At 41.5% G+C, this 27,053-nt stretch overlaps 2 protein-coding genes across 2 annotated transcripts in view; one reads left to right on the forward strand and one right to left on the reverse strand.

Moving 5' to 3' along the window:
• Positions 1–1,215: 1,215 nt before the first annotated feature.
• LOC116699272 (histamine H3 receptor) lies at positions 1,216–5,768 on the forward strand. Its single transcript, XM_032531779.1, has 3 exons — positions 1,216–1,683; positions 2,182–2,348; positions 4,716–5,768. The coding sequence occupies exons 1-3, from the start codon at positions 1,437–1,439 to the stop codon at positions 5,466–5,468; spliced, it is 1,167 nt and encodes a 388-aa protein (XP_032387670.1). The 5' UTR covers positions 1,216–1,436; the 3' UTR covers positions 5,469–5,768.
• Positions 5,769–16,212: 10,444 nt separating this feature from the next.
• LOC116698870 (zinc finger protein 521-like) overlaps positions 16,213–27,053 on the reverse strand; it is a 90,670-nt gene continuing 79,829 nt past the window's right edge. The window contains 1 exon segment of the mRNA XM_032531091.1: positions 16,213–17,698. The gene's annotated coding sequence lies outside the window, so the exon portion shown is untranslated.

Below are 27,053 nucleotides of genomic sequence, written 5' to 3' on the forward strand. Positions count from 1 at the left end.
AAGGTGCACTATTCCTTCTTTTGTGTGTGTGTGTAGTGTATTTTTCTGTATGTTGTCATCTGGACCAATGTTTTGCACTTTAGTTTAAATAATAAAAAAATTGATTACAAAAAAAATCCCTCATCAATTTCCACAGTAAATGGAAGATGCACAGATGTGCCAAAGAAGCAAAAACAAAATACACACAGTAATCTGCACTTCTAGTTGTTTCATTGTTTATGAATAGCTGGGAGGTAATGTTCTTAATACCTTGTACAGTGTGGGATAAGGTAAGGGTGATCACTAGAAAACCTTTAAGTCTCTGCAGAGATTCACCTCTTCTTGTTGACGATCAACTAGGTTGAGCTAGACACCTTGATTTTATCATCTGTCAATGTCTTGCTATTGTTTTCTTCTGTTCTTTCTTCTTCTTGTTTACTTTTGTAATCATTTATTTTAATGATATGTTGTGCCGGTCCAGCGCTTTGTTCAACTGTTTAAAATGTGCTATACAAACCTAGTTTGACTTGACAGCTTTAGTGTCATGCTTTCAGAACACCCTGTCCATGTTCATGTCCTGTATCATATTCACACATCCAAAGCATTTGAAGCAGCAACCAAAATGGGTAGCTGCTCGAGTGATGGTTTGCACACGCCAGCCTATTCAATTGTGTGTTCTGCTGAGGAACTGTCTGTGAATCACATATGGGGTTTGTATGAATAGATTTCAATGGGGAAAATATAGCCAGCTGATTCACAGAACACAAACACAAAGAAAGAGAGAGAAGAGAGAGAGAGAGAGAGAGAGAGAGAGAGAGAGAGAAATTGAGTGTCTGTCTGACGTCAACAGAATTATTTAAAAGTGGCAATCATAGTTTATAGTAGACTTCATTATAAATAAGATGTCAGGTTTCAAACATTAGCTTCCAAAACCTCTTTTTATTGAGAAAATGCGGGATGCTGCTAGAAAAAAAAAATCACAATAGTTTTTCAATGGCAACTAACTCGTTTATTTCGCAATAGTGAAGAGGGCCAAACTTTTGTATTGCGTTTATTAGGCCTACCTCTTCATCATATCCACCATCAGGGATCGTGGCAGTGGTTGAAATTAGCTTACTTTAAAATCATACTCTGGAATTACATATGTCTGATAACAAAAGCTATTACTTGCTTGGAGAAGTAATCTCGCTATAACAAGAATTTACCTTGTTGGCATGGCTGGGAAAATGAATGCGTAAACCACCAAGCGTACGGGCGGCGTTTTGTGAAGGGCGTTGTGCGCTCTCCTGTGGATTTTCTTGGACACTGAGCTCAACAGGAAAGCGAATCTTTGAGAGCACAAATGAGGACGTTGGATGAGGTGTGCATTCGCCTGGCACCTGTTGCTGTCTTTTTTATTTTCAGCGCTGGTCTACTGAGGATTTAACATCAGCATCGCTCACCATCACACCAGGACAATGTCGGAGGAACAAACTGATTCGAACTCTAGTCGGTACTATTTTGACAACACCTCAACTAGAGTCCAGAGCAGCTTCGTGTTTTCAGGACCCATGTTTGTCATTTTGATGGTGATGATGGTGACTTTGGTCGTTGTGATAGTTTTGGGTAACGCACTGGTCATTGTGGCCTTTAAAGTGGACAAGAGTTTGAGGAGACAATGTAATTACTACTTCCTTAATTTGGCAATATCAGATTTTCTTGTAGGTAAGTCCGACTTTAGTATTTTTATTTGATAGCGTATTGGAATAGCAGAACATAGAGTAAAGCTTAATGCAAACGATGAATGTGCTATGTCTGTCATAAAGGCTTTCTATATGAGGTGATATATGAAATATGCACCCATGCTGATATATATATATTTGATGCTTCTGTGTATGTCTGTCAATCTCCCTTTAGCCTACTGCACTAGTAATTAGTAACTGAGTTGGTCTACATTGCTTAATAATGTTTCTTTCTTTCTTTTTTTGGCAATGGCAGTGCTCATTTCTACACATGTAATCTTTCTATGACCCGCTTTTCCACACTTCACAATCACAATTTACAACCTTTCTTACTTTAAGATTCAGTAAAGTAAAATTGTATTTTATGGTAACACTTTACTTTACCCCCCCTCCCTTATTTAGTATTTATGAATGTGCATTACTGAAAATATACTGTGTATCCCTTGATTTCTGATCCCTTTCCCAATAACTGTTTCCGTAGGGGCGTTCTGCATCCCTGTCTACATGCCTTACATCCTCACAGGCAAGTGGACATTGGGTCAAGGACTGTGCAAGCTGTGGCTGGTCATGGACTACCTGCTTTGTTCCGCGTCTGTCTTCAACATTGTCCTCATCAGCTACGACCGCTTCCTGTCAGTCACCAGAGCAGTGAGTGGAACATCTTGTGCCTCACGTCTGTAATGCAAAAAGCCATAAAGTGGTTCTAGGATTGGGACATAGAACACTAGCCTGCCATATTTGTAAAATAATCTAAAATGTTTCCCCCCTTACTCAGTTTCCACTTAGGCAGAACTTCTTTTTATTTTTTTTCCCAATTGGAGTGAAGCATCTAAAGTTTAAAGTTAAAAGTTGAAAAGCCCTTTTCTTTCTCACCATACAAATGGTCACGGCTTGTGGTCTGTGGCTTCATTTCTGACTGGTGGGTCTCCCAGGTCATTGGTAGGGCCAGTGTCACCTCATTGTCCCAAATGTGCCCATCTGCAGAGGTTAATCATTCGTGACCCATTCAGGCCCAGTGCCACCCCTAATTATAGCTCTTCCCCATGACGAAGATAAAAAAAAAAGAAGTCACATTTTGACTTTGGGACAGACTGGGCTTCAGAAAATATAGTCCAACATTTGATGACTAAACTTTAATACTTAATAGCAGATTCTAATTATTTAATGTTTGTTCAGGCAACTATGTTCCACTGCTTTATTGTTCTGAAATAAAATTGTACGGCATCAGTAGGCATGTCCATTTTCTATTTTCTGCCCATGGCACATATCTAGCTGTGAGCATACATTTCAGCTGCAACTGTTAGACACATTGAACCTCGTTGGGGCTTGTCTGGGCATTGGCAGACTGACTGTATCCTATACACGTGTGTTAACTCAAAGGTGGGATGAGGGTTTGGCATAGTAGACAAAGAGAGTGTTCTCTTTCCTTTCACAAGCAAACACTTAACATCAGAGCCATGAATACAAATAACACCAGAGAGAGAGAGCCTCTTCTTTAATTAGCTAGCTTTGATCATAGAGATCCTCGTCCGTGCCATGGTCCTTCCAACCTGGAGAGATCAATCACAGCAGAAACCGGCTGCCAAACAGCATTTTCCTAAAAGCACTTCTCTCTGAAGATTGAAAGACAAAGGATTGTCAACAGCCACAGGACAAAGTTTGTCTTTTTAAAGAAAAGACGGAGTCAGATCAGATGTATATATCCGTCAGTTAGATGAAATGTCAGCACATTAACAAAATGCTAACTGCACAGTATTAGAAAATATTCTATTTTACATGTTACTTATGATTATATGAGTGAGCTAAGATGAGTCCCTAGTAGCTCTCAGGAGGAATGTAACAACTTTAAAAGATATGCAGATGTAATTCATGAGCACACCTGACACTTCTCCGTTAAGTCTGCCATCACTACATGAAGCAGAGGCAAGAATTACTTTAGACCAATTCATCTATACAAACACAAGGGGAACTATTTCCATCTTTTTTGAAGAAGAACATGCAGTGCATTTTCTGTCGTTTAGAACAGAGGCACATATTAAGAGCAGCTGGAGAGGGTGTATGCTGCCTGTTGAACATGAATGTTTACAGGGACATACTGTAGGATGTGACACTAATTTAGAAAAGTGGTCATGAGAGGGGCTCACTCATTCTCACACTTCTCTGTAGTGCATGATGTCAGGACCTTGAAAAGGTCACATGTTCTGTTTGTCCACCAAAATGTTCAGAGATGTTGAAAGATGCCAATTATATGTTACAATGTTATTAGCTTGATGATCATATTGTGAGATGCTTTTAAGGGTTTCAGTGGATGCTCTTTGTAGACATGGTGGTTTAAAGCTATGGCTTCTGTTTGAAGGTCAGTCTCCACACTGATTGTACCATTGTGCTGTGACCAGTTCAAGGTGATCAGTGTTGTGTTATAATACATCTACTTAAATACTTTACTTATGCACAATTGTTAAGGTACTTCTCTTCTTCATTACTTGTTTTTTCTACTACGTAAGCGAATGTTGTGTCACAGCTAAAGTTACACCACCAGTTATTTTGCAGAAACATACTTAAAAATAAACATGTGACCAGCTCATAAAATATTAAACATTGCTACTTGTTAGAGATTCAACTACATAACAAGCTGCAACATTACATTTCTGCTTTCAAATTAATGCATTACTAATGACAATCCAATTTGAGAATAACTGATGATATAACTCTACAGGGGCCATTCTGCCTGCATGGCATTTGTACTTTTAAAACTCTCCATAGATTTAAAACATGTATGTAATAATTTGCTGGGTTTTTAGTTGTAATGCACAATTTGTATAGCACCCTGTTTGTACATTGAACATTTTCTACCTTTCCATGGCTAAGGGTAGCGTACTTTCGGAGAATAAATGGTTATTATTGTGCTATTTCTCCATTAATGGTAGGATGCAGCAATTGTAAATCAAATTGATTGACCCCACACTGGCAGTATCTCTCAGTATATTTTGTGATTTGTGCTTATATTTACTGCAGGTAAGTTACCGCGCCAGACAGGGCATGACTCATCAAGCCATAGTCAAGATGATTGCTGTCTGGGTGCTAGCCTTTGTCCTGTATGGCCCAGCTATCATATTCTGGGAACTGGTGGTGGGCAAAAGCCGCGTGCCAAAGGATGAGTGTTTTGCGGAGTTCTATTACTCTTGGTACTTCCTGCTGAGTGCCTCTATGCTGGAGTTCTTCTCTCCTTTCATCTCTGTGGCTTTCTTCAACCTCAGCATTTACCTCAGCATACGCAGGAGGAGGCTCCACAGCAGGGAGGGCCAGCTCCAACTTCAACTGAGCGAGTCTGCCTCTGCCCAGGAGAAAGGAATCCCCCTGTCCCACAACTGGTGGTTTGGAATGAAACTGGCTGTAAGAGGCTCTATCCAATCCCAGACCACCTCTCCCACTTTGGGTAGACTAGATACCACAACCAGCAGGGCTGCCCAGCCTAACCGTCTGTCCAGGGATAAGAAAATTGCTAAGTCCCTGGCCATCATAGTGTGTGTGTTTGCCATCTGCTGGGCACCGTACACCCTACTGATGATCATCCGTGCTGCCTGCAGAGGGCGGTGCATCCAGCATCACTGGTACGAGGTCACCTTCTGGCTCCTGTGGCTCAACTCTGCTATCAACCCATTCCTGTACCCGCTTTGCCACAGTAGCTTCCGCAGAGCGTTTAGCAAGATTCTCTGCCCAAGGCGGCATACTACTCCCGCATCATCTGTCCTTCGTTCTGGCCATTGACAAGCGGATCCATGAAAGGATGGGGATGAACAATGTGCCAAAACTATGAATGGAAATATTCAAATCGAACCCATACATTACACAGTTTCAGAAGTTGAAGCAAAAACGCATCAGGGTTTGTCACATATACCATAAATAATAGTTTTCAACTGTGCTTTTCAGTGTTTGGATGTATAAGGTTGGGACTGTACAGTACAATGTAATTTTCACTTCCTTGTTTTCACATCTAAACTGTGTATTAAACATCCATCTTAGGTATGAAAGTAATTCTCCTGTCCAAAAAAATCTGAATAATAACAAAAGTATAATGATAATAAATTTAGTAGTTTTCACATTCTATAAGAAAATATATTATCAAAGTTCTAGTGCCACATAGGCTAGAAGCAATTTATCAATTATGTTGTCTAGGTTAATGTTGATAAAATGTGTTCACTGTGACATCCCCGCTTCAGCTGAAGTTAAACAGATCACTATCACCCTCTGCTGTTAGAACGTTTACTACTATTGATATTACATAAGCACAGTGACAAATATAAAAAGTGTTATTAAGTATAAATGTATGTCAAATGATCTATGTTTGGGGCAGGTTGTTATACAATAGATTACTAATGGATAACATTTCTCCACACACTGAGTATACATATTCATCACCCCATGTTAAAAACAACAAGTGGCTTCTTTGCTGTACTGTAAAAAAAACAACACCAACAAAAGTAAACATTCCGTTTTGTTAACTTTACGTACTGTAAGAGAGATAAGTGTTTACAAAAATGCCAAAATAGCATTTTATTGTGGTCAGCAGATGCATGTATACTTATGTGCCACTAGATGTCACCATTAACCTTTGAAGCTTCCCGTGTTTGCAGTGCTTGAGCATTAGGCTTCACATTCACAACAGAGGGAAGTCACTCGTTGAGATTGACCAACATTTCCATTAACTGTTTTACTTTATTGTTTGTATTTGATTTATCAGTTAAATATGTGCTATATTTTTGCACCCCGACACTGACTTATTGAAATTGTAATAGAGAAATGTAACCTAATAATCATAGATCCATACAAATAGCTGTTGCTCTCTTTCCAGTTATTCATGGTGAGTGCTTTCACTGTCACATAGTGTTGCTTGTTATTGCCAAACATGATCAGATACAGTATGTCCTATGCTTTTGCAAATGTTTATATAGTCCTCAAGTGCTGTTATGCAATATATATTTGGTAACTGTTAGTGTAACTAAGATATTGAAGTAGTGCCCAAAATGTCTCTTGGCTCAGAAGAAAGTTATAGTATAATGTACAAAAAAAAACTGTACAAAAGTACAGTTTTTTGTGTTTATTTTAAGTTAATTAAATTTAGGATTTTCAAAAATCACACATCTCTGTTACAGGCTGAGGATCAATATGCACGGTATAAAATTAATGAATCCAGCTCTGTGATGCATTTTGAACGTAGTTGCTGTTAACCTGATGGCTAACTGGGTTAGTGCCAATTGCAGAGCGGCTTTTGTTTGATGTGCAGATGAAATGCTGAGCCTGCAATACCATTTTTGTATTGTTCCTCAGTCTTGGTAGGTTTGATTTGATGGATTAGATAAATTCTTTCCAGATGTAGACTTATTAGACTTGTAACTACGCCATCCTGTTAGATAGTGGGGTTACATTTGCAGGTGCCTGGGTCCCACAGGGGACTTACATTGCTCAAATTGTTGCTGTTGTCCGTGTGCACATCTGGGCCCCTGGTCAGGTGCTGGGAATAAGGGCACAGCTGCAGGGAACAGGCCTGTGCCCCTCCCCCAACCCCCCTTCATTCCCTCTCCGCCTGTGGCATGGTGGGGGGACAGAAGCACGCTTCTGACCAGAGGGATGCAGGCACATTTCCCTGGGGACTACAGAACTGCATTTATCAGCAGAATGGCAAGGCTGGCTTTACTCCCTGTGTATTTAAATGCGACAGCAAGAGCCGTATCACTGTGAGGAACGCTTGCACTGTGTGCAGTTATATTAGGAGGACTACTACTATTGATTTTGGTGATAGATTGAAATGTCATTGCATGTGTGCCAAACCAATGGGGCTACTGACTGAGGCTGTGTTGGGGATCATGCCAACTTAAATTGGTCTAGGAGGGGTAGCACCATGAAAAATACAGATGAGAGATTTTAATTATGTGCACATGCAGAGCTATGTGTGGCTTTTTCAATTTGTACACACAACGTGTTTATGGGGAATTTGGATGTCTGTGACCCCAAGCAATGAATCTAAAAGCTGTGACCCCAAATGGAGTGCACCTGTGCCCCTTAAGTTTATAGAGTCCCATTAGACTCAGTCAGTGATCTGGGGGGGGGGGGGGGGGGGGGGGGGGCTGAATAGTTAAACTTTTAGTTGCAATTTGTTAGGATGACTTAATGCTGAATTATCTTGTTTGTAAACTGGATAACACCTCTGGTCTACACAATAGACAATAAAAAGGTCACATATGTGGAATGAAACCACTGTAATGTTTGGCTCAAGGAAAAACACATACCACATCCTTTTTTTACTACAAGGGAATTACCAATATGTTACACTAGGATTTCAAAGTACAGCTGAAATGTAAAAGTGAACAGGCAGACAAGACCGAACCACTTAAGTCTGCAGATACAGGTCAAAACTGTGACCTGTTTTGAAGTTGTAGCATCACTTATTGTACATCTTCTCCCTGCGTAGGCTGTGCACTTTCTCAGCTAACTAAATGTAAACCACAGTTCAATATTTCATGAAGGACACACTCAAAAAGAAAAACAGACTATTTCTGCTTCATTTTTCCCTTTTTTTTTCTCGTTCTTCCGTTTTTCCCTGTGCTTTTTCCTGCAGTGTACTTCCTGACTAGAGATTAAATAATTCCATTGGAATCCTCTTAGGATGGGTTCCCAGCACTTGGCAATTAAACAATTACATTTAATCAGCATGGGGCGACGCTTCAAGTCACCCTCATTTCAGACGTTGATTAAAAGCAATTCTGCAGTGGTTATTGCTGTCGACTTTCCAAACTGTGGTTCACTTAGGTTTACTGCATCTGTGGGGTCAGGTTGGATAGCAATATGCCAGGTTCAGTGATGGTCGAGAGCTGTATCTGCCTGTGGTAGGTAAAACAGTAATGATAGAACTCATGGGAGACCTTATATTGTCCCTGAAGTCAGAGCTAGTTAGATTACTTGGAGACATTTTGACCCTACAGCAAAGAAGACTCAACGAACAATAGAAAGCAGAGGGACATTAAGTTATGCATGTGGGAGTCCAGATGTGTGAGCATGTGGGTGTGAATGTGGGTGTTACTTTTGTGCATTTGACTGTGTCCACACACAGCTGTTTCTTTCTGCATCTACATTTAGGTGCATTTGCAGTGAATGAAATGCACCTTGACATATACAATTTCATCATGCCATGCAATAACATCTCCCCCTGTGATGCCAAACAAGCTGAGAGAGGGCCTACAGGGGGAGGAAGGCTTTCGTGTGAGCCGTATTTGACATTATGCTCGAGTGAAAGAGTGCTACGTAGCATAGTGCGGGAGCGAACTACAGTCTTCCCTGTGCAACACAGATGAGTTGTGATGGATGCCCGGCCCCCTCTTGTGAAACCCAGGTGCCCCTGTTTCATAAGGCACCCCACTGGCTCCCCAGCCCTCTTAATTAGTGGCTTTCCGTCAGCTGGCACCCAGGCCTTCAAGCACCAGTCACTCTGGCCTCTGCTGCTGAGGAATCCAGTTCACTCCAGATCTTCAGCTTTTCTAACAGATGGATACATTGGCGGGTTGAGAAAGAGGCGTCACGTTTTTGAAAAACCTGTAAATCATCTGTGAATTTCCTGATATCAGGAGGAGAAAATGCTGTCTTGGTTTTAATAAAGATGGACTACTGCAGAGAATGAGCCGTGTGTTTTAGCCTGCAGATACACTGTACAAAACATTGATGATTATTATATGATCAAGTCAAATATAGATAAAAGGTTTCACCAGGACTAGAATGCAGCCTTTTTCCCGGTGCAGTATCACATCAGCAATGTAACAATAGTCTCCTCTAATGACATTCCCCCAGTAACTTCTTGCCTCTACGTATCTCACAGGGGAAGCGCTACAAAAAGTGATAATTACATGAAATATACATAGCGAATAAAAGGAGCATGTTTACATAACCAGGCCCATAAATATCTGACGGAGAAGACATTGTTCTCCGACTCCTTTTAAGCTGATCTCCCAGGGATGCCATTTTAATGACATGATGGTTTAAAGAGATGCTGCTCCATCTCGTTCCATATTTAATTAACTTTTGCTTTTCTGACGCAGAGGAAAAACAGAATAAAGAACGCGTGATAGAGACAAACACACACGATAGCGGGGAGACAATAACAAATAGCTGGGAGAACAGAGAGGGAGGCAGGGGGAACATGAGCAGAGACCTTGTCATGCTTTTGTGAGCTGTTTACAATACAAGTGATGCAAAGGGAGGAGGAGGGGTGGTGGAACAAGAATGAGGAAGACTGACATGGCTGAGAGAGGATGGCAGTGAAGGAGGAGGAAGAGAGGACTAGAATGAATGAGAAGCCCCAAAATTGGAAAAGAGAAGGATAGAAAAAAAGGACAAGGGGAAGAGACGAGAGAGAGCGGGGAACACACTGTAAATATTCATGTTTTGTTAAAAAACATATTCATTACCAAGTCACATTGTAATAATCAGCTTAAGTATGCAGTGCACAGATCATATTGAGCAGAGATAACTGGACGTTAAGTTTCTGTGCTGGGGGGCGGGGTCTATGGAAATGTTCTGCACTGAAGCGGTGCAAAGATTCATGGGAAAGAAAGATGTTCTGAATGGTTTATGTCCTAGTTGAAGTGTGTTTTAATAATGCTCCATTAAAGTTTGGGTGTCTATTTATATTACATGGGTTTTAGTTTTGTATGGTAGATTTGGTGTTCATGTTTAGCTACATTTATTTTTGCACCAGACATAGACCCAGGTGGGGAAATTATCCAATTTTTGGCCCTTTGGGGATCGTCCCAAATTTAAAATTTACACCAAAATTTTGCAAGAGGACTAATTTTTTTTTTTTTGTGTGGAGGTTCCCCCCAGTCATGTACTTGTAAAGGGAAAACAATTTTTTTTGAAAATTTTTTCTTTGATGTAATGGAAACTGTTAAACTTTAAATGGGTTTATCAAAAACTTTTTTTAGTTTTAAAAGCCATAGTTTGTTCCTTTTTTTCCCTTTAAAAGCTGAAGTGCGTCGTTTTTCTTATCATGAAAGGGAAATTTTAAGGGACGGGCGCCCGGGTTTCTATAGGCCCCAAAAGGGGCACAGAGGGTTAAACAACACCTTTGGGCTGTTTTAAAGGGAAAAAGATCTTTACTCCCTTTTTTTGGGTTGGGAAAATTGCCTGATGACAAAAGTTTTTTGAACAAGCCATGCCTGGAAATCCGGAGTTTTTTTGGGGTTAGTCTTTAATTAACTTTCTCAATCATTTGGCAATGGCTTTAATGTAATTTGGCTAAACCCCCCGTTGACGTTTTCCGTTTTCTAGCAAATTTTTATCTTAACAATTTTTGGGGGTTCATTTAAAAAACCTAACCGTATTGGGTCACCTTGTATGTGTATTGTTTTTTTTTTACAAAGTGCGGAATTACTTTTGGTGCCCCCATTATGTATTTATTTCTTTTCTCCCTGGGAAACACAGCGTCTGAAACACCCTCAACAGGGTCGCCCCCGGGTTGGTTTTTTGTTGTGACTCAAAACTAACGGGGTTTCAACTACAACCCCTCTTTTGGTACAAGTTCACAAGTTTAATTTTCGACGGGTTTTACTGCCCTTCCAGGGCAATTTCACCGGTAGAAGGGTTTTGAAAACAGTTAAAGAGTTGCCTGAAACCCCCCAGCCCTAATAGGCGTTTATTAATACAAAAAAGACCACTAAAGCCCTTTTAAATTTAACAGTTTTTTTAGATAACATTAAAAGGGTTTTTTAATATGTTTACAAAAGATTTATAGTAATCAGTACTAATGTAAACTTGACTTGTCTACTGAATCAACTTACCACTTTATGTTAGTACAACTTGACCTGTTAAGTTTCACCTTATGTAAAGGCAACGGGTTTCCAGGCTAATTTCTAGTAGAGTCAACTAATTTGATTGTTTTCCCGAGGGGCTCCATTGTGGAGCTTTTTTTTCTCACTTCATCACTAAGCAAAAGTAAATGTGAAACTGAAATTATGTGTAAAACTGACATTCCAGATACACCAAAAGTAAAAACATTACCAAAAATCAAATGAAAACTAAACTTGACTTTGGCATCATTCTCCATATTTTGTGCAAAACACACCAGTGTTTGTCGCCGTGTTCGTCAAGTAAACTTGAGGCAGTGAGCAAAGATTATTACAGATCTGTTAATAGTAGCCTACATGTAGCCTGCAGAGATTTCTAAAGACACTGAAAGCATAGCCTGACATCATCATGTTCAGATTTTATAGTCAGAATATGAGTCTGGTACTGTTCTATTGGGCTGTGATTAGGAGGCGTGTTTCAACCTAATCAGGAAAAAAAAAGGCCTCCGCACTCAATTGGCTAGACCAACAACCAATCAGAGCAATGGAGTATGTGACGTACTGTATGTTGAAATTTTGCCAATTCCATGCAAAGGATGGCCATTACATTTTTCCGATTCAGTTCTGTGTTCCTCTTTTAAAATGAATGCGCTGTCAATATCTTCTATAACAGACGTGATGGCGTAATCTACACATCTCAATTCTCCAGCAGCAGCCGTCTTTGTTGTCAACAAATTCTTCCCAAGCGCTCTTTGGTGACGTGGTTGCATCTGTCCATCATCGTATAAAGTCCGCCCTGACAATCTGATTGGTCCAAACAGCTCTGGTTTGAGCACAGTTGCACCACAACACGTCAAGTCCAGACCGAACTTCCCAACCTCAAATGTTGTGGGCGGGGCTAGGTTTCGGCTGGCATCCAGGCTACTGAAAGCACAAAATTGTAGAAGAATCTGTTGACTCTTTTTTTCTTCCCTCACAAAAATTGTGCTGAAACACTGGAATTGGTTTCAGCAGTCACAGAGAACCCAAATCATTTAATGAATTAATGTTCTGCCACGAAGTTACAAGGGACTCAACCCAGAATTTGGTGTGTACCCTCCTCTCTCTCAGGCAGTGTGTTTTCCATTTTTACTGTCAGCTGTATACAGTGTACGCTGCATTATTGATACTTTTTTGCCCTTCCTCTACTCTTGTTAGACTTTTCTTGTCCTCATATCATCATACTGGCCACATTGGCTACGCAGCCTGGAGAATTGCAGTGAATTTGACCCCAACTGGTCTATATTTTATTGCTCTGTGTATAATACATTTTTGAAATCCTCCCCTATCCCATACACACAAAAAATAATCTAGTGCCTTGTCTACTTCAAGTGTTGTCCTGGTGAGGCAGAGTGAGATGACTGGAGGGGGATACTTACCTTCAGCTCTTCTAGTTTAGGAGACAGGGGGGATTATTATGAGGGGCTACAGAGGGGAACGAGTGAGAATGTGTTGGTTTGTCTATATGTGTGTTAGTTCGGTGATAGACTGACGACTCATCCAAAGTGTGCCCTGCTTCTTGTTCATTGTGTGCTGGGATAGGCTCGAGTCCCCTGTGACCCTGAACATAATAAGCAGTTTAGAAAATGTATGGAGGGATTAAAAAAAAATCTTCCCTATATAAATCAACTCAGAATAAATGATTTATTTTTACATACCTTTATTTGTATTTTCTAGTTTTGCAGCTTGAAGTGTTGGATGAAGGTGGTTATCCTCTGAAGGATATTCACAGCTCCAGGCACTTTTCTTTTAATTATTACCTCAGAACTGTCTTTACCATCTATACATAAGAAAAGGCTGAAAAGGTAACTTTACTCTGAGGAGGACTATTTGTGATATAGCTTTTTTTTTTACTTTTACATTACTACAATTGCATTAGAAAGACACAGAAACAGGGTGTATACACAATTACACAAGATATAAACGAAAGACAATAGCAAAGGGCCTTTTTTTTGATTCACTTACACTGTGGCAGGGTTACATACTGAGGGTGAGGCGTCCATTTTGCTGACACAGTGCTGAAGTGAAAAGATGGCTTTCTGTATGTGGAGTGCCGGTTTGAGAGATTGGGTTACCCCAGACACTCCCAGTGGATCTCCCAGCCAAATGGATCTGGATCTCACGCTTGGGCGCATATATTGAATGCCATAAGAGGTCTCTGAGGTCTCCTTCAGTGGGAGGAATGCGCAGCTTAACAATGTGGAATTTTCACCAAACTAAATTTTGCACCAAAGAAAAGTAATAGCGAGGACACTGGAACACAAGGGACAAACACTGGATGCATACTGTACCTACTACATTTGTGCAGGTTGCTTATACCGGATACAGTGGCACATTCTCAGTCTCCTGAATAGCAACATACTGCACAGGTTCAGGTAGGATCTCATAATTCTTTAATAAAGTCTTAACACAGACTGCCACTTTTTCTCTAGGGGAATATGGCTATTATGTTGTCAAATGAAAAAAACAAGCAAAATGCCAATTCACACACATCCTGGAGTAGAACAATGGCTTTGTAGCTACTCCCAAACATCTGGTCCGACTGCCCAGTTTCACCAAGGACTGGCCAGACTCTTAGCAGCACTGAGTGCCACTTGCATTGAGGTTATGTTCAGGCGACGACACTGCAGAGGATCAGCCAGGCTAAGTTATCTCTGAATAAGCCATCCATTCTGCTGCGTTCTGATGGAAGAATTCTTGGGGGCTGTGTAATTATATTGCTTTAAATGAACCCCTGAGAACGCCCCTGCCAAAGCGCCCACAAAGTCTCACACTTGGGTGAGTGTCAGAAACATATCGCTTGTGTATGCACTCATGTGTGTAGCTGTGTGTGTTTTGCTGCTTAGACCGGCGTTAAAAAGGGAGGCCGTAGTGGTTCTGATACGCCTCACAAGTGAATTTAATTAAATCATAAATATGAGCTGGAGGCCGCCACCCAATTTAATGTAATGGATGATGTGGGCCAGTCCATCTCTGGCAAAGCAAAGTTCTGGACCCGTTCAAATGCCCTTGAAGCTTATTAAAAGTGCCTGGCACGGGGAGATGCTTGCAAAGTTGTTTAATGGATGCCCTGCTTGCATTCAGTATGACAGTTAATGTTGGGCCGTACCATTTCTGCTTTGGAAGAGGGGTTGTGTCTCCATTGTGGAAGTCTGCCACTGAAGTCCAATCTTCATCTGATCCTCATCATAGCAATGTAATAAAAGCTAATATATGACAGACAACATGCACATTTGATGTTATGCTTGAACTAAAACAAAATTGAATTTGACAAGCTTTAGAAACCTCAATGTATTATAAAAAACTGTACAGTATGTGATAATTTTCTGTGACAAATTATCTTTATTATTATCACATAGATAGGCAATATTTATATGGTTTTATATATGTTCTGCACATAATGGACATTAGAGGGATATTATTATGATTTGTATTCTTATTTCAGTTTTAATATGCATACAATATGAGTTATTATGTAATGTTTTATGTCTACAGTCTATAATGAAATACAGTATCTGCGATGTGTTAAAAGTTATGTAATTTTATAATGTCTCTGAAACGGTGTAATTTTTCATCTAACGATCACAAATGAACTGTAACAGCAAACAAGACTAACAGTGAAAAGAACGCTATTTTTGTACTTTTTTTTTATTAAGGGCTTTGCCTAGGTCAGCTTTTTCTTGCAAAGTCCCAAAGTGATTTAAGGCAGGTAGACCGGCTCTACAGTTACACATTCTGATGGGTCATAGATTTCTTTGTAACACCGGAAAAACCTTTGCAGCTAGGTAAAAGTTACATTTCTTTATATTGTATTGTATTTTACTTGGATTTTAGAAATGATCTGTTGTAGTTATGGATGTCACTGGGGATGCAGTACCATCACAAAAAAAGGAAAATAAACAAAAAACTAGAAGCTAAAAGGGAACAAAAACAGGATTGTAAATGATTCAAACTGGCCCCAGAATTGGCCCTCAGGTATGTAATCTGCCTATTTCATTCATAAAAAACCTTTACAATGCGCAATGTGGTTGTACCAATGACTGTATGAACAGTTTATGGGTATTGTTTCTTTCGCTAGAATTAAAACACATTGGAAGTTACATATAGTCACTTTAAAATAAACCATGAGTTCACAGTGATTTGTTACTCTCAGTGTAACCTAGTTACAATGAGCTGCAGCGCTGAGCCTTTTCAAAACAAAACTGAAAGCTTCAACAAATGTTATGCCGCTCGCGTGTCACCATTGATGAATCATTTGCTAGGACAGACAGATGTTGTTGCATGGGTTTTGTCCCACCCGGCAAAAGCAGAAGAATCTTTTCCTCGGGCTCCCGGAGTGCTGGATGCTCCCTAAATAGACCTAGCACAAGGGTGTGTAGAATGGGACCGCACAGGGTGATGGGTAATGGAGTCATTAATAACACAGACCTCCCTTAAGATGCTCAGATGTTTGTTAGCGAGAGCCACCAGGGAGTGAGGAAAAATAGGATGCAATTTGATACAATGAAAAACAAAAAAGCAGTGGAAGATTTTGATGATGATGGTGGTTATGCTGTCATAGGTCTTGTCTGAGGGGTTTATTGTGTTCACTCACATGCACACAAGTATTTTAGATAGATAATGAAGGGACAAAGAAGCCATTTCCTCATACAGTTTTTAATATTTCCATCACATGTGCAACACAAAAAAAACGAGGTCTGCCAAATACAGAACTCCATATTTGTACAATACATTTTAATAACATCAGAGATAAATGTCCTTTTGCTGCAGGAGATGGTGATTTCCTGTAAACTGTGTACGAACAATTCTCAATCAAAATGTCAAAACATTAAAGTTTTATACAAAAGTGCATCTCAGGTTCAATGAATGCAAAACATTTACATAACAGAATTGTTTAAAGTTTTGTATGACGCCACAGTAGCTTCCAGCTTGAGCAGAGAGCAATGGTACACTGCAAAAAAAAAAACAAGAGGAGTATTTGGGCACTCTCCAGGAGAGCCAGGGATGGAGTTTTGTAACTACAGTATATCCCCAAAACAGACTGAAATTATGTTCAGTCTTCACGACCCCAAATCCAAAATGGATTTACTCCCCCGTTGCGAAAAAATAAGTATGAATAACAAAACATAAAGACTAAAAAAAAAATTCCAGTAATCTCCAGGCTTCAACGAGCAGTAAACATTGACAACAGAAATGTACAGGTTAAGTCAGTGGGCTGGAGATTTCCCCATGCTCTGAGAGCCACATGGGAGCTTCACGCCTCTGTTCACGAGCCAACCAGAGGAACTAGCCTTTTCCAAATCTGTGTCACTGCGTTTGCATATATCAGCATCCTGTCCTGTTTTTCTCTTCTCTGTGTTGTTTTTCTTTCTTTCTTTCCTCTTTTTTTTTTTGCATCTCATCTAAACTCCAGCACAGGCAGTGCAGATTAGTCGCACCGCCGTTCCCAGCTGGTCCTCTGGCAGCCATGTTATGACGGACACACAGACAAGATCTCAGCTATACGCTGGTGAATCAAGCTTTTCTATCCCATAATGATTGACCATGTGAGGATACAGAGTGACATACTGCGCAGTAGGGGTGGCGCTGATGAAAAAAGTCCTCCCGACAACACTTGCTGGTTCCTACAGCTTCCTACGCTCTCAGTGGCACCCTGTTTCTCCTTTACACAACTAGGTTGAGTCCCATGTGGTCTGATTGACAATGTCATTGATATATTTTTTCCTCTTCTCTTTTTTTGGACAAACATTTTGAACTGTACATTGGCAAATACTGTATAAGATTGCAATATAGCTGTAGTTAAGCAACACATGAAGAGTCCTATGTACAAACAAGTTGGCTTTTTCTTTATTTTTGAAACAATGGTTAGTAAAGAACGGAGAGGGTTCTTTTATGTTCTTTCCCCCTCTTTCTTTTATTTTCTCTGCTTTGCTTTTCTTTTTTCTTGCTGTGGCATGGTTCCTTGTGGTGAAACTGAATTGGAAGTTCAGTGCAAGACAGTCAGTGGGAAACTGCACTGACGGTAATTGGCGGTCAGACATTATTCTCTGCGTCATGTGATCCTTGTTCTTGGCCACGGCGCTGATCTTTGCCACGTTAGCTGCTGTGCTGGGTCAACGCGTGGTTCTGTAAGGACACAAAAAGAAACAGGGGAGACATTATGATCACATACAACAAATATATCTTTCATTTTCCTTCCTTTTCATTAAAAGGACAGTGCACATTGTTCATCTTCCATTCCAAGGACATGTTCTAAACCTTGAAATGTATTGTTGCAATCATAATGCAATCATAACATGTAATGTTATAACTGACAACTCTTTTGATTATCTTGACATTTGAACATCGTCATCATTAGGCTTTCATTATCCAGCTCCAATTAACTTGCACAGGAGTCAAACCTGTGTGGGCTCTGGGATTAAGCATAGTTAAATCGTGGTCTAACACAAAGGCACAAGACCACTGACAGATAACATGCCATTCCTCAGAAATCCTGCCTCCTGATCAAAGACTGTGTCCATGGAAACAAATCCATAGCAAGGCACTGACACACCTGATGGAATATCCCCCCACCCAATATATTGAATTTGCTTCAAATGTACAGTGCAGAAAAAAGAAGTTGAGAAATACTTTATGTCCAGGTGAGCCCGTTGACAATTTAATTCTCCACACTAAATAAAAGTGTAACGGTGCACAATTCGCTTTGACAGAATAACAAGCTGATGATATCATTCTGTTTTGCTGTATCTCCCAAATTTATGCAGGCACACACACACAGACCGTTGAGAGAGGTTGTAGTGGGGCAGCTGTGCCAGGTTCTTTAAAGGGAGTGTGGACCAGGGGGTGTGTAACTGGTGTCCCTGGTGGGCTGAATCCAGGTCATCTTTTGAAGTGACTGCTAATCCCTTTAATGCAAACTACATGCCCCACTTGCTGCGCTCTGTTTAAAACACGGCCTTGGACTCTCTAAACTGGCATGGACTAGACACACCTGTCACAGAGTCATCAGCACGCATGCATGCACAAATACACACACACCTCAGTGAGTGCACACATACATTCTGTTCTGCACAGATATGAGTGAACAATGATGTGAAATGACATTTTCAAGTTTTAAAATAAAACGTTAAGGAGGACACAATCTAAAATGATTAGGGCAACCACAGTGTGAAGGTTTACCACAGCAGTCACCTTCAGTCCTGTTGGTGCAGAGTCTCTCGGGCAGCACTCGGAGACGACTATTAGCCCCCCTTGCATTCATTCCTTTCCACTTTACCCTTTCAGCTGCCTCCATATAAAGCATTTAAACACCTCGACAGCTTTCCTTTCAGCTAGGGCGATTACTTCCCGACAGGTGGGGTAATAAGCTGTTTGACGGGGAGCAGGAGTGTGACCCCTGTAAGGGTTAGTGTGGCTCGCTTGGGCCCTGCGCTCCCTTTTTTTAAAGAGGCGGCCCCGGACAGCTCCTCTTTTTCCCTCTCTTCTTTCTTGCTGAAATAAAGCTCCTTTAAGTGAGTCTGGGAGGAGACTCCCCACGGGATGCTCTCTCTCTCTTTCTCTCGCCTCACCTCACCTCCTCCCCCTCCTCACACTCCACCAACCCCCTACCCCCCGGTGAAGACATCCTTGGCGTTGCCGAGGAGGGACAGGAGCACAGCAACCTTATTAATGAATGCGGCCCATTACCCGTCAGCCTGGCTCCTTGGCGACTCCCAGAAGCCCCTGCAGTACGTGACTTCAAATGGCAGGATATTGACACGAGGAGAGCAAAGCGGCTAGGACTGAGTGTGTGTACCCGTGTGTGCGTGCGTGTGTGTGTGTGTGTGTGTGTGTGTGTGCGTGCGTGTGTGTGTGTGGAAGAGAGAGAAACAGAGTGAAAAATTGTGCATGCCTTTGTGTGAGTGTGCCGGCGCATCTAGGTGTGTGTGTGTGTGTGTGTCTGTAGACCCCAAAGGAACGTAGCTCCTTGGATATAATGTAGGGCTCGTAACAGCTATTAGAGGGGAAAATAACCTCTCTGGGGAATGGCTCCCCCCTCTGCTTGTCCCAGCTCTGTCTGACACACACTGCATTCTACCTTTTCCTTAAACATGCCAGGAGTTTTCTCACTGAGGGCTTTCTCAAGGACGGTGTTAAACGACTTCAGTGGCTGTGGCAGCCATGCAGACTAAAGGGAAATAGAGGAAAAGAGGGGGAAAAAATGTTAAAAGAAAATGAAACTGATACCTTTATCTCTGTGGATACTGAACTCTGCAGAGTTGCTGTAAACTGTTCTGTGTATGAGAATGGAAGGTGGAAGGGAGCGATGGGTAAAAACACTTCCCAATTTTCATCCTTGTCAAGTCTGTCAAGTACCTCTGCACCAGCATTGTATAAGTTAAATACTTATAGTACCCAACCATAAATGTCAAACTAGATGTGTGCAAGAAAAGGACCAAAATATCCACTGCCCCAGCAAGAAGGATGTCACTAATGGTGTCACACCAGAATCACTGCAATTTAGGATTAGATGCCCTCCATTAAGCCTTTTAGCTCTCATCCTAATGCCCTCCTTCAATGCCATCCTATTCCCCCTGAAACTCTACCATTCCTCTTATCATCCATTTCCTTCCCTTCTATGCAACCCTTAATCTCCTCCCCGATCCTTTCAACCACCTGCTGGCCACACAGGCCTGCTGCAGGGCCCAGTTACCAGCAGTGTTCAGGTAAACCATAGCAGTCAATTCTCCACTAAATTAAATTTTGCTCTGATCAATAATGTGCACCCGCTTCTCCCTTATGAAGACCGGCTGCATTGGCTCGGAGCGAGCTTCTTCCTCCTCAACGGCTCTGTGCCACCATTAAAACCACTACTTTCATCTGATTACATCACCCTACTGCAACGCCCTCAGGGGCACTGGGATAGGAGGGGGAACATCCGGCAGGGGTCTTGTGTACCCATGCAAACAGGTGCAACATGTCTTAGGAATTTAACACTGCCGCAGAGAGGGAGAGGGTGAGAAAAAATGGGAAACGATTGGGGAAGAGCAGAGAGCGAGAAAGAGCAAGTAGGCTGGAGAGTGGATTTATTAACTAATCATTCTTTGTGTCGTTCCCCATTGCTCTGGCCTCCATCGATAGTACCCGGTCTCCAGTGAGGCAACAGAGGTGCATCTCTTACATCAGCTCTGCAAAGGAAGTCCAGCAAACTAGCAGCCACATGCTCTCTTTCATCTGATCTCGCTGTATTAAAGACAATCTTCACATCATCCAACATCACAGAGAGAAGATATAAAGCTTAATCGCAACAATGTCTGATTAGCATAATGTTAATACCTGCAGTGCACATGTTAAGTACATTGTGTCTGCTCTTCTACCTGCTGTTATCCAGCGTGTATGGAGGGGTTAGAGAGCTGAGTGAGCAGTAACGACGTTTTAAGCCATGGTCTTTTCAAGGCTTCTCTAACAAACAAAGCACCACTCACCACTGAATTGAACAAAATTTGTCGCATTATGTATCCCTCAAATTCGAAGTGCTGTTTCGTTACATTTTAACAACTTGTTAACAATTATGAATCATATATATTGCATATAAATGTTACCCAAATTAAAATTAGTACAGTAGTTGAACTAACACTTAATAAAAGCACAAATAAATGCATTAATCTTTACAAGGCTGTTAACTAATAGGGTTGAAATTGTTTCTAATTACATTGTTTGAATGACAAGTTCTGTGTACGTCAGTATCATGTAAAATAATTTAAAAAACAATCAAAAAAACAAAGCCAAAATGTATATTTATTTTTGTTAATGAGGAAAGGGTATAAAAAGGTATAAAAAGCCAAGTAGGAAGAAGAACTATAGAACAGATCATAACACAGTTTGGGGGGTATTATCTGCGAATATTGTAGCTGTTTGTCTGACAAAAAAAAAACTTGTAACACAATATAAAAAATGATTTACATTTTATAGTAGTTAGTATTAATAAATGAATGAAGACGTTTATTTCTGACAGTTGAAATGCCAGTCCAACTGATAGATTTGCTATTGTGAGTCAAGTAAGTCTTAGTTACAGTAAAGATTACTCGTTAAAGAAACTATTTAATTAGAAGAGTTAAACACATTCATAACCCCTGCGGCTAAAGTGTCTTATTTGGTTTATCTATAATCAGAAATTTGAAGGAACTGTCAAAACTGTAAACATCCCCCTCTAAGCTCTGATTAAAAGTCTTATCAGTCTGTGCCGAGTCTCACTCCTACCCTGCATGGCTTACATGCATACATCTGCATAGCTGCATCTGGAGCACGGGGAGTGTGCACTAAACCACTGAGACCTGTGCATACCCGTAGTCATCACTTAGGAATTTAATTAACGCATAAGAGGATGTCTTCAAATGATACTAAAACAAAGAACCTGTGGTCTTTCTTTGAGGCTTCAGACTGCAGCGTGACTTTAAGCAATGGAATCACTTGGATGTTTAAGCAAAATTCATGTTTGTGTAAGGATTTAAAGCTAAAGAATGGTCAGTAACGGCCCCCATTGTGGCTTGGGTAATTCTGTGAAAGTTCTGCCACTGTGTAAAGTGTTTTGTTATCGTTCAAAACCGCTGTGGAGAAAGACCAGAGTGCTGCATTCTGCCTTGATCTTTAATGGTGTGTTGAACCCGGTCCAGTATTGACTCAGTCCTCCCTTTGTGCATTCCCTACTGTTGACCAGTCCGCTGAGGGAGTAATCCTTCCCCGCTTTGACCTCAGGCCGTGCTTACTGCTGGCTGGTTTAGCCAATGAAGAACACAATCAAATAAATAAATAATACAGCAGTTGGCATTCTCCACAGTCATCACTTATCAGGCCGTAGGGAGGGTTGACCCCAAACACTGTTGTGCCACAACTGGCCTGGTCTCCTTGGTAACAGACCGTCTTGTTTGAAGTGAGGTGCCCGGGGAGCCATGGTCGTACAGTAACAGCACTAGGCTAAGGTGGAGTTGACAACGGGGATGGATTTTATGGTCTTCTATGTGTGTCATTTTACCTATGGAGATATTCACGCTGAACGCTTGTAAAAATATCTAATAAATCCATAATGCTTGAAATGCTTTGATTAGATGTCTAACTACCCCAACCAAATGCTTTCGAGGTGTAACCGGAGATGACGGACCACCCTTTTTGTGGGCTGGTGCTTTGTAGCTCCAAATGATACTCATTACCCTGTCTAAGTAGACAAGTGAATGGTACTAGAAACCCACTATGCAGTGATCCCGCTGTTTGACTGAGGTAGCAAAACAACTGCACAACTGCTGTGTTATTATGGGGCCTCATTAAGTGAGGAGAGAGTGGGAGACGGGGAGAGGGAGAGAGGGAAAGCAATAGAGAGAGGGCCGGCGAGAGGGAGAAAAAAAAAGAGAGGTAGAAAAAAATAACACAAGAGAGCGATACAAACTGTATTCTGAGGTGATAGTAACACACAGATGCCTTTCCAGCCAAAATGAAGACTATGACTAAAGAACCCAATTAAGGGCTTTCTTAGGGGAGCCATCTTGGGAGGGGGATGGGTCTTCCCGGGACATGAGCCCTGGGCTACATCCTCTAATTAGACAGAGCGAGGGGGGAGGATCTCTGCCTGTCACTGGGAGGGAGATGGGGTCCATGGGGTTCCACATGTCAGTCCCAGAAACAAAACACAATTACTCTCACATTTAACCACTTCAGTCAGGGACAGACTTTGACTAGGGATGCTACAGAGTGTCTGGCCCCCCCTCCCTCTCCTGTGCTGCTAGATATGCCACTTCACAAATGCGGAAAATGTTGAGGACTAAATTTGCTAGTGCATTTCCGCACTTCTATGGGAAGGCGAGAGTTGATCCTGGACTCTCATGTTTTCCCAACGAAATGGAGGGGCGAAAGAGAAAATGAGCTTTTAATTGACTAGTCACTCAGCATCCTTTTCTAAAACTGAAGAGTTAAATTACTTTGGTGGTGCGTTGTGTGAATAGTAAATTCAAGAGGGAATAATTGTTCTAATGTTGTTTATTTTGGCCTCTGCTGATTTTGTTAACATCAACAACAGCGTAATAGACAAATCAAATCACTACAGGCAGTACATAAAACCTGTAGTGATTTACCTGAGTGCTTATAATGGCATTTATCAAAGTTGTTGAAAAAGTCAACTAAGAAAAGTAAAGGAGACATGTTTGAGGGAGAGATCCGGTGATGGATTCTAGCACACGTACACCAAGCGTCTCCTCTTTGTTTGGATTTAACTTTCCCCAGTGGCGCAACACAGGAAAAAGAAAAAAAGAACAGCTCAAAGGCTTCTGGGAGTTTTTGTCATGTCTCCCTCCAGACAATGTGTTTGCATGCACATATCAGACCCTGGGAGAGACAGACACAAAGACAAATACATAGATGTACACATACACACACACACTGAGAAAAAGAATATCCTCCCAGGATCATTAGGTCTGTCATGCTGTCTTATTCTGATCCACCTACAAAACTAGAACACCACTATTGTGATACATCCCTAGTCATCTAAGGGTGTTTATGTCCCCATTTACAGTGTGTGTACAGTGTTGTACATAATTATAAATAAGCTTAAATATTAATGATGGCGCCTCACAAGCTGCTGTGTTTTTTTTCTAATTCATTGTTCTTTTATTTTGTAGTGCAACTTTTTGAAATGGTGACAGAATTCTGAGCACCTGGGGTGATGAAGAAGAAAACAAGTTGTCATATAAAAGAAAGAAAATACATATACAACTTTCAAAAGCGTGAAGAGCTGTCATATTTGGCAGATCAAGATATTCATAGAAAATGGGGTGTTTGAGAGCCGCTTAGGGACATTCACATGAAGCTTTGCTTTTGTGCGACACTTTTGGGACTTGGGGCAGTTGGGGCGTTTTTGGGGGCATATTTTAAAATTCATAAAAAAGAAAGAGGAAAGAAAAACTTCTGGGGAATTCGATCTCTGTGCTTAATGCTGAAACGTGCCATTCTTAAAATTTGAAATGAAAAGTAAGTGGGGAAAAGAAAGGCCTAAAATATTGTTTTGAAAAGCCATCATTCATAGAATCAACTTTAGTTATTCCATGCATTATAATTTAAAACAGCACACTGGATACACACTTTGGATACATTTAACCTGTTTCATGCACTCTCCCCCACCTACTCCCTCCTTTCTATGCGACTGTCCATCTCTCATTTTTCTCCCTATTTTCCGTTTCAGACAGACATTATGACACGCGTAGCTGTTTACACCTAGTGACCGTGAAGCCTATAAATATGCTTAATTAAAACAGTGGAATTGGTCACAGCTTGGCAATAATGGCTATCACACGGGGAGAGGAGAATCTCATTTGTGTGGGGAAGTAGAACATGATGCAGATGTGCTCTTGTCACTTTCAGCACTCATTAAGGCCAAGGAGCTTTGGATTGTCTTTGAAGGAATCCTTTTAAAAGACACTCCAATTAAGGTACGTGTCCTGCGGGCGTCTGAGAAGAGGGAGAAGTCATACAGTACCCCAGTCCTCCTTCCACTCCTCCGTCGATCGCGGCGCAACTTAACACATGACTTACAATCTTGTGTCACTTCCAAGGAATGATAATGAAATTGGAGGATGGAGGGGAAAAAAGACAGCCCAGCTTAAAAGGACCAAGGGAATCTTACGCAGAAAATGTCATCTTCACTGTTGTGTAACTTCAATCTCATTGTCTTGTCTTTGGAGGAATTGGGATCATTGGGAGAGAGAAGAATCCGATTGCAGCCCTGCAGTACACCGCATCGCTCGAGGAGCTGAACTTGTGTGTTTCTTCACAAATGAACTGCACTCAGAGAAATGTCAGATTTAAGCTGTGGCTAATATACGGCACATCCATCAGTTAATGAATCTGGCTAATTAATCCAGCCTAGCAGCATTGTCTGTGGCTCAGTTCCATTTGCACTGTGAAAAGCTACTGTGTCGGAAGCCAACGGAAAGGAAGTTAATTCTCAAGTTACACATTGCAATGTAGACTTTGCTGGAACCCAGGGACATTTTTTTTTCTCATAAGGCTGCAGTGTCTTTTGAAATGACAGGGCAGTGGGTCTTATTTGGGAGAGAGGATGTAGTGAAGCCATGTCTCCTATAGTTGCTCAAGGGATGACCAGTAGTTGAGGGTCAGAGAGAGCGCTGCACTGCCAGCCTGCTTGCCCTCCCCATCAGCACCTCATGAAATATCTAGACTTTGCTGCATATTTTAATGGCAGAGGGATGCGCAGGGTGAAGGCTGTGGGAGTGTGTGTGTGATGGTGGAGGGGAGAGTTTTGAGGGGAATGGTGGTCTATGCATATCAGTGCTTATTTTTTGTCTGTGAGAGAAAGAGGAAAGAGGGAGAGGGAGAGCAAGAGATATTATTCTCCTTTGGAATCTGGATTCTGGGGCACACAGGCCCAGGAGTCAGTCAATCTGGCTAGTCTGAGGGGGGCGGCTGGGCGGGGGGTCCTAGGAGGGCTGATTAGACGGATGCTCTCCCATCATCCATCTCGACAGGCTGGCGAAAATTGGCTAGCCCCTCGCAGGGTAGAGTTCACGGGGGGAGGCGGTGGGGGAGGATGTGGAGCGGTGCACTGGATACCTGTCACAGCCTTTGGTCTGTTTCAGGATCTCAGAAGCAAATTAATAAAATATCGTTCCTGCTTCCCTTTACCTGCCGTGGCAGCACTCCCTCTCGCCGCTCCTTCTCCCAGCTTGCATTGGCCCTTTGACCCCTCCGACTACAGTGAGAGATGAGGAGCCCAGGCAGCATGTGAGTGGGCCAGAGTGTCAGGGAGAAACTCCAAACTCAAGACCTGGCAAAGACAGAGAGAGCTTCCACTTCTCTCGCTGCTGGAACACAGCTCCACTTCAGACAGACTGACAAACGACGGCCCTGTGTTACTGACATATTTTGAAGTGTGATGCCTGGGAAATGGCAACCCAAAACAAACAACAACTAAAAACAAGACTCCAACCTGAAACCTGCAATTTCTGTTTGTTAAAGTCTTTAACAGACAGTGAATAAGGCAAATTTAACATCCACAATTACAAAGTTCAGATGTTGCATCCTAAGATAAAGAGGGATCTTTAAAAAAAAGCTTTGAGTTGGTCAGGTATTAACAAACTGACGATGTGTATTTTTCTGTATGAATGTGATAAGAAACAGTAATGCATCCATATGAGCCACATAGGTATTTGAGAGAGTGTGTGCATGCAGTCACATGGGACTGCTTTTAGAGCATGGCACAGGTTGAGCGTAATGATCGTCTTATCCCCCGAGCTCATTCCTGGTCTCCTTTCATAACCCCCTGTTCCACAACAAAGTGCCATAGGTCTTTCATGTGCTACTCTTGTCTTTTCACACAGTGTGTAAAACAATATAATCATGCATGAAACAACACCTCCGGGAGGTGAAGATCACTTCATTCCAAAAAATGTCAAACAAAAAAAAGTAGGAAAATATCCCCAGGTTATTTGAGATTGTTTAC

Source organism: Etheostoma spectabile, chromosome 12, assembly GCF_008692095.1.
Source record: "Etheostoma spectabile isolate EspeVRDwgs_2016 chromosome 12, UIUC_Espe_1.0, whole genome shotgun sequence".
NCBI lineage: Eukaryota > Metazoa > Chordata > Actinopteri > Perciformes > Percidae > Etheostoma > Etheostoma spectabile.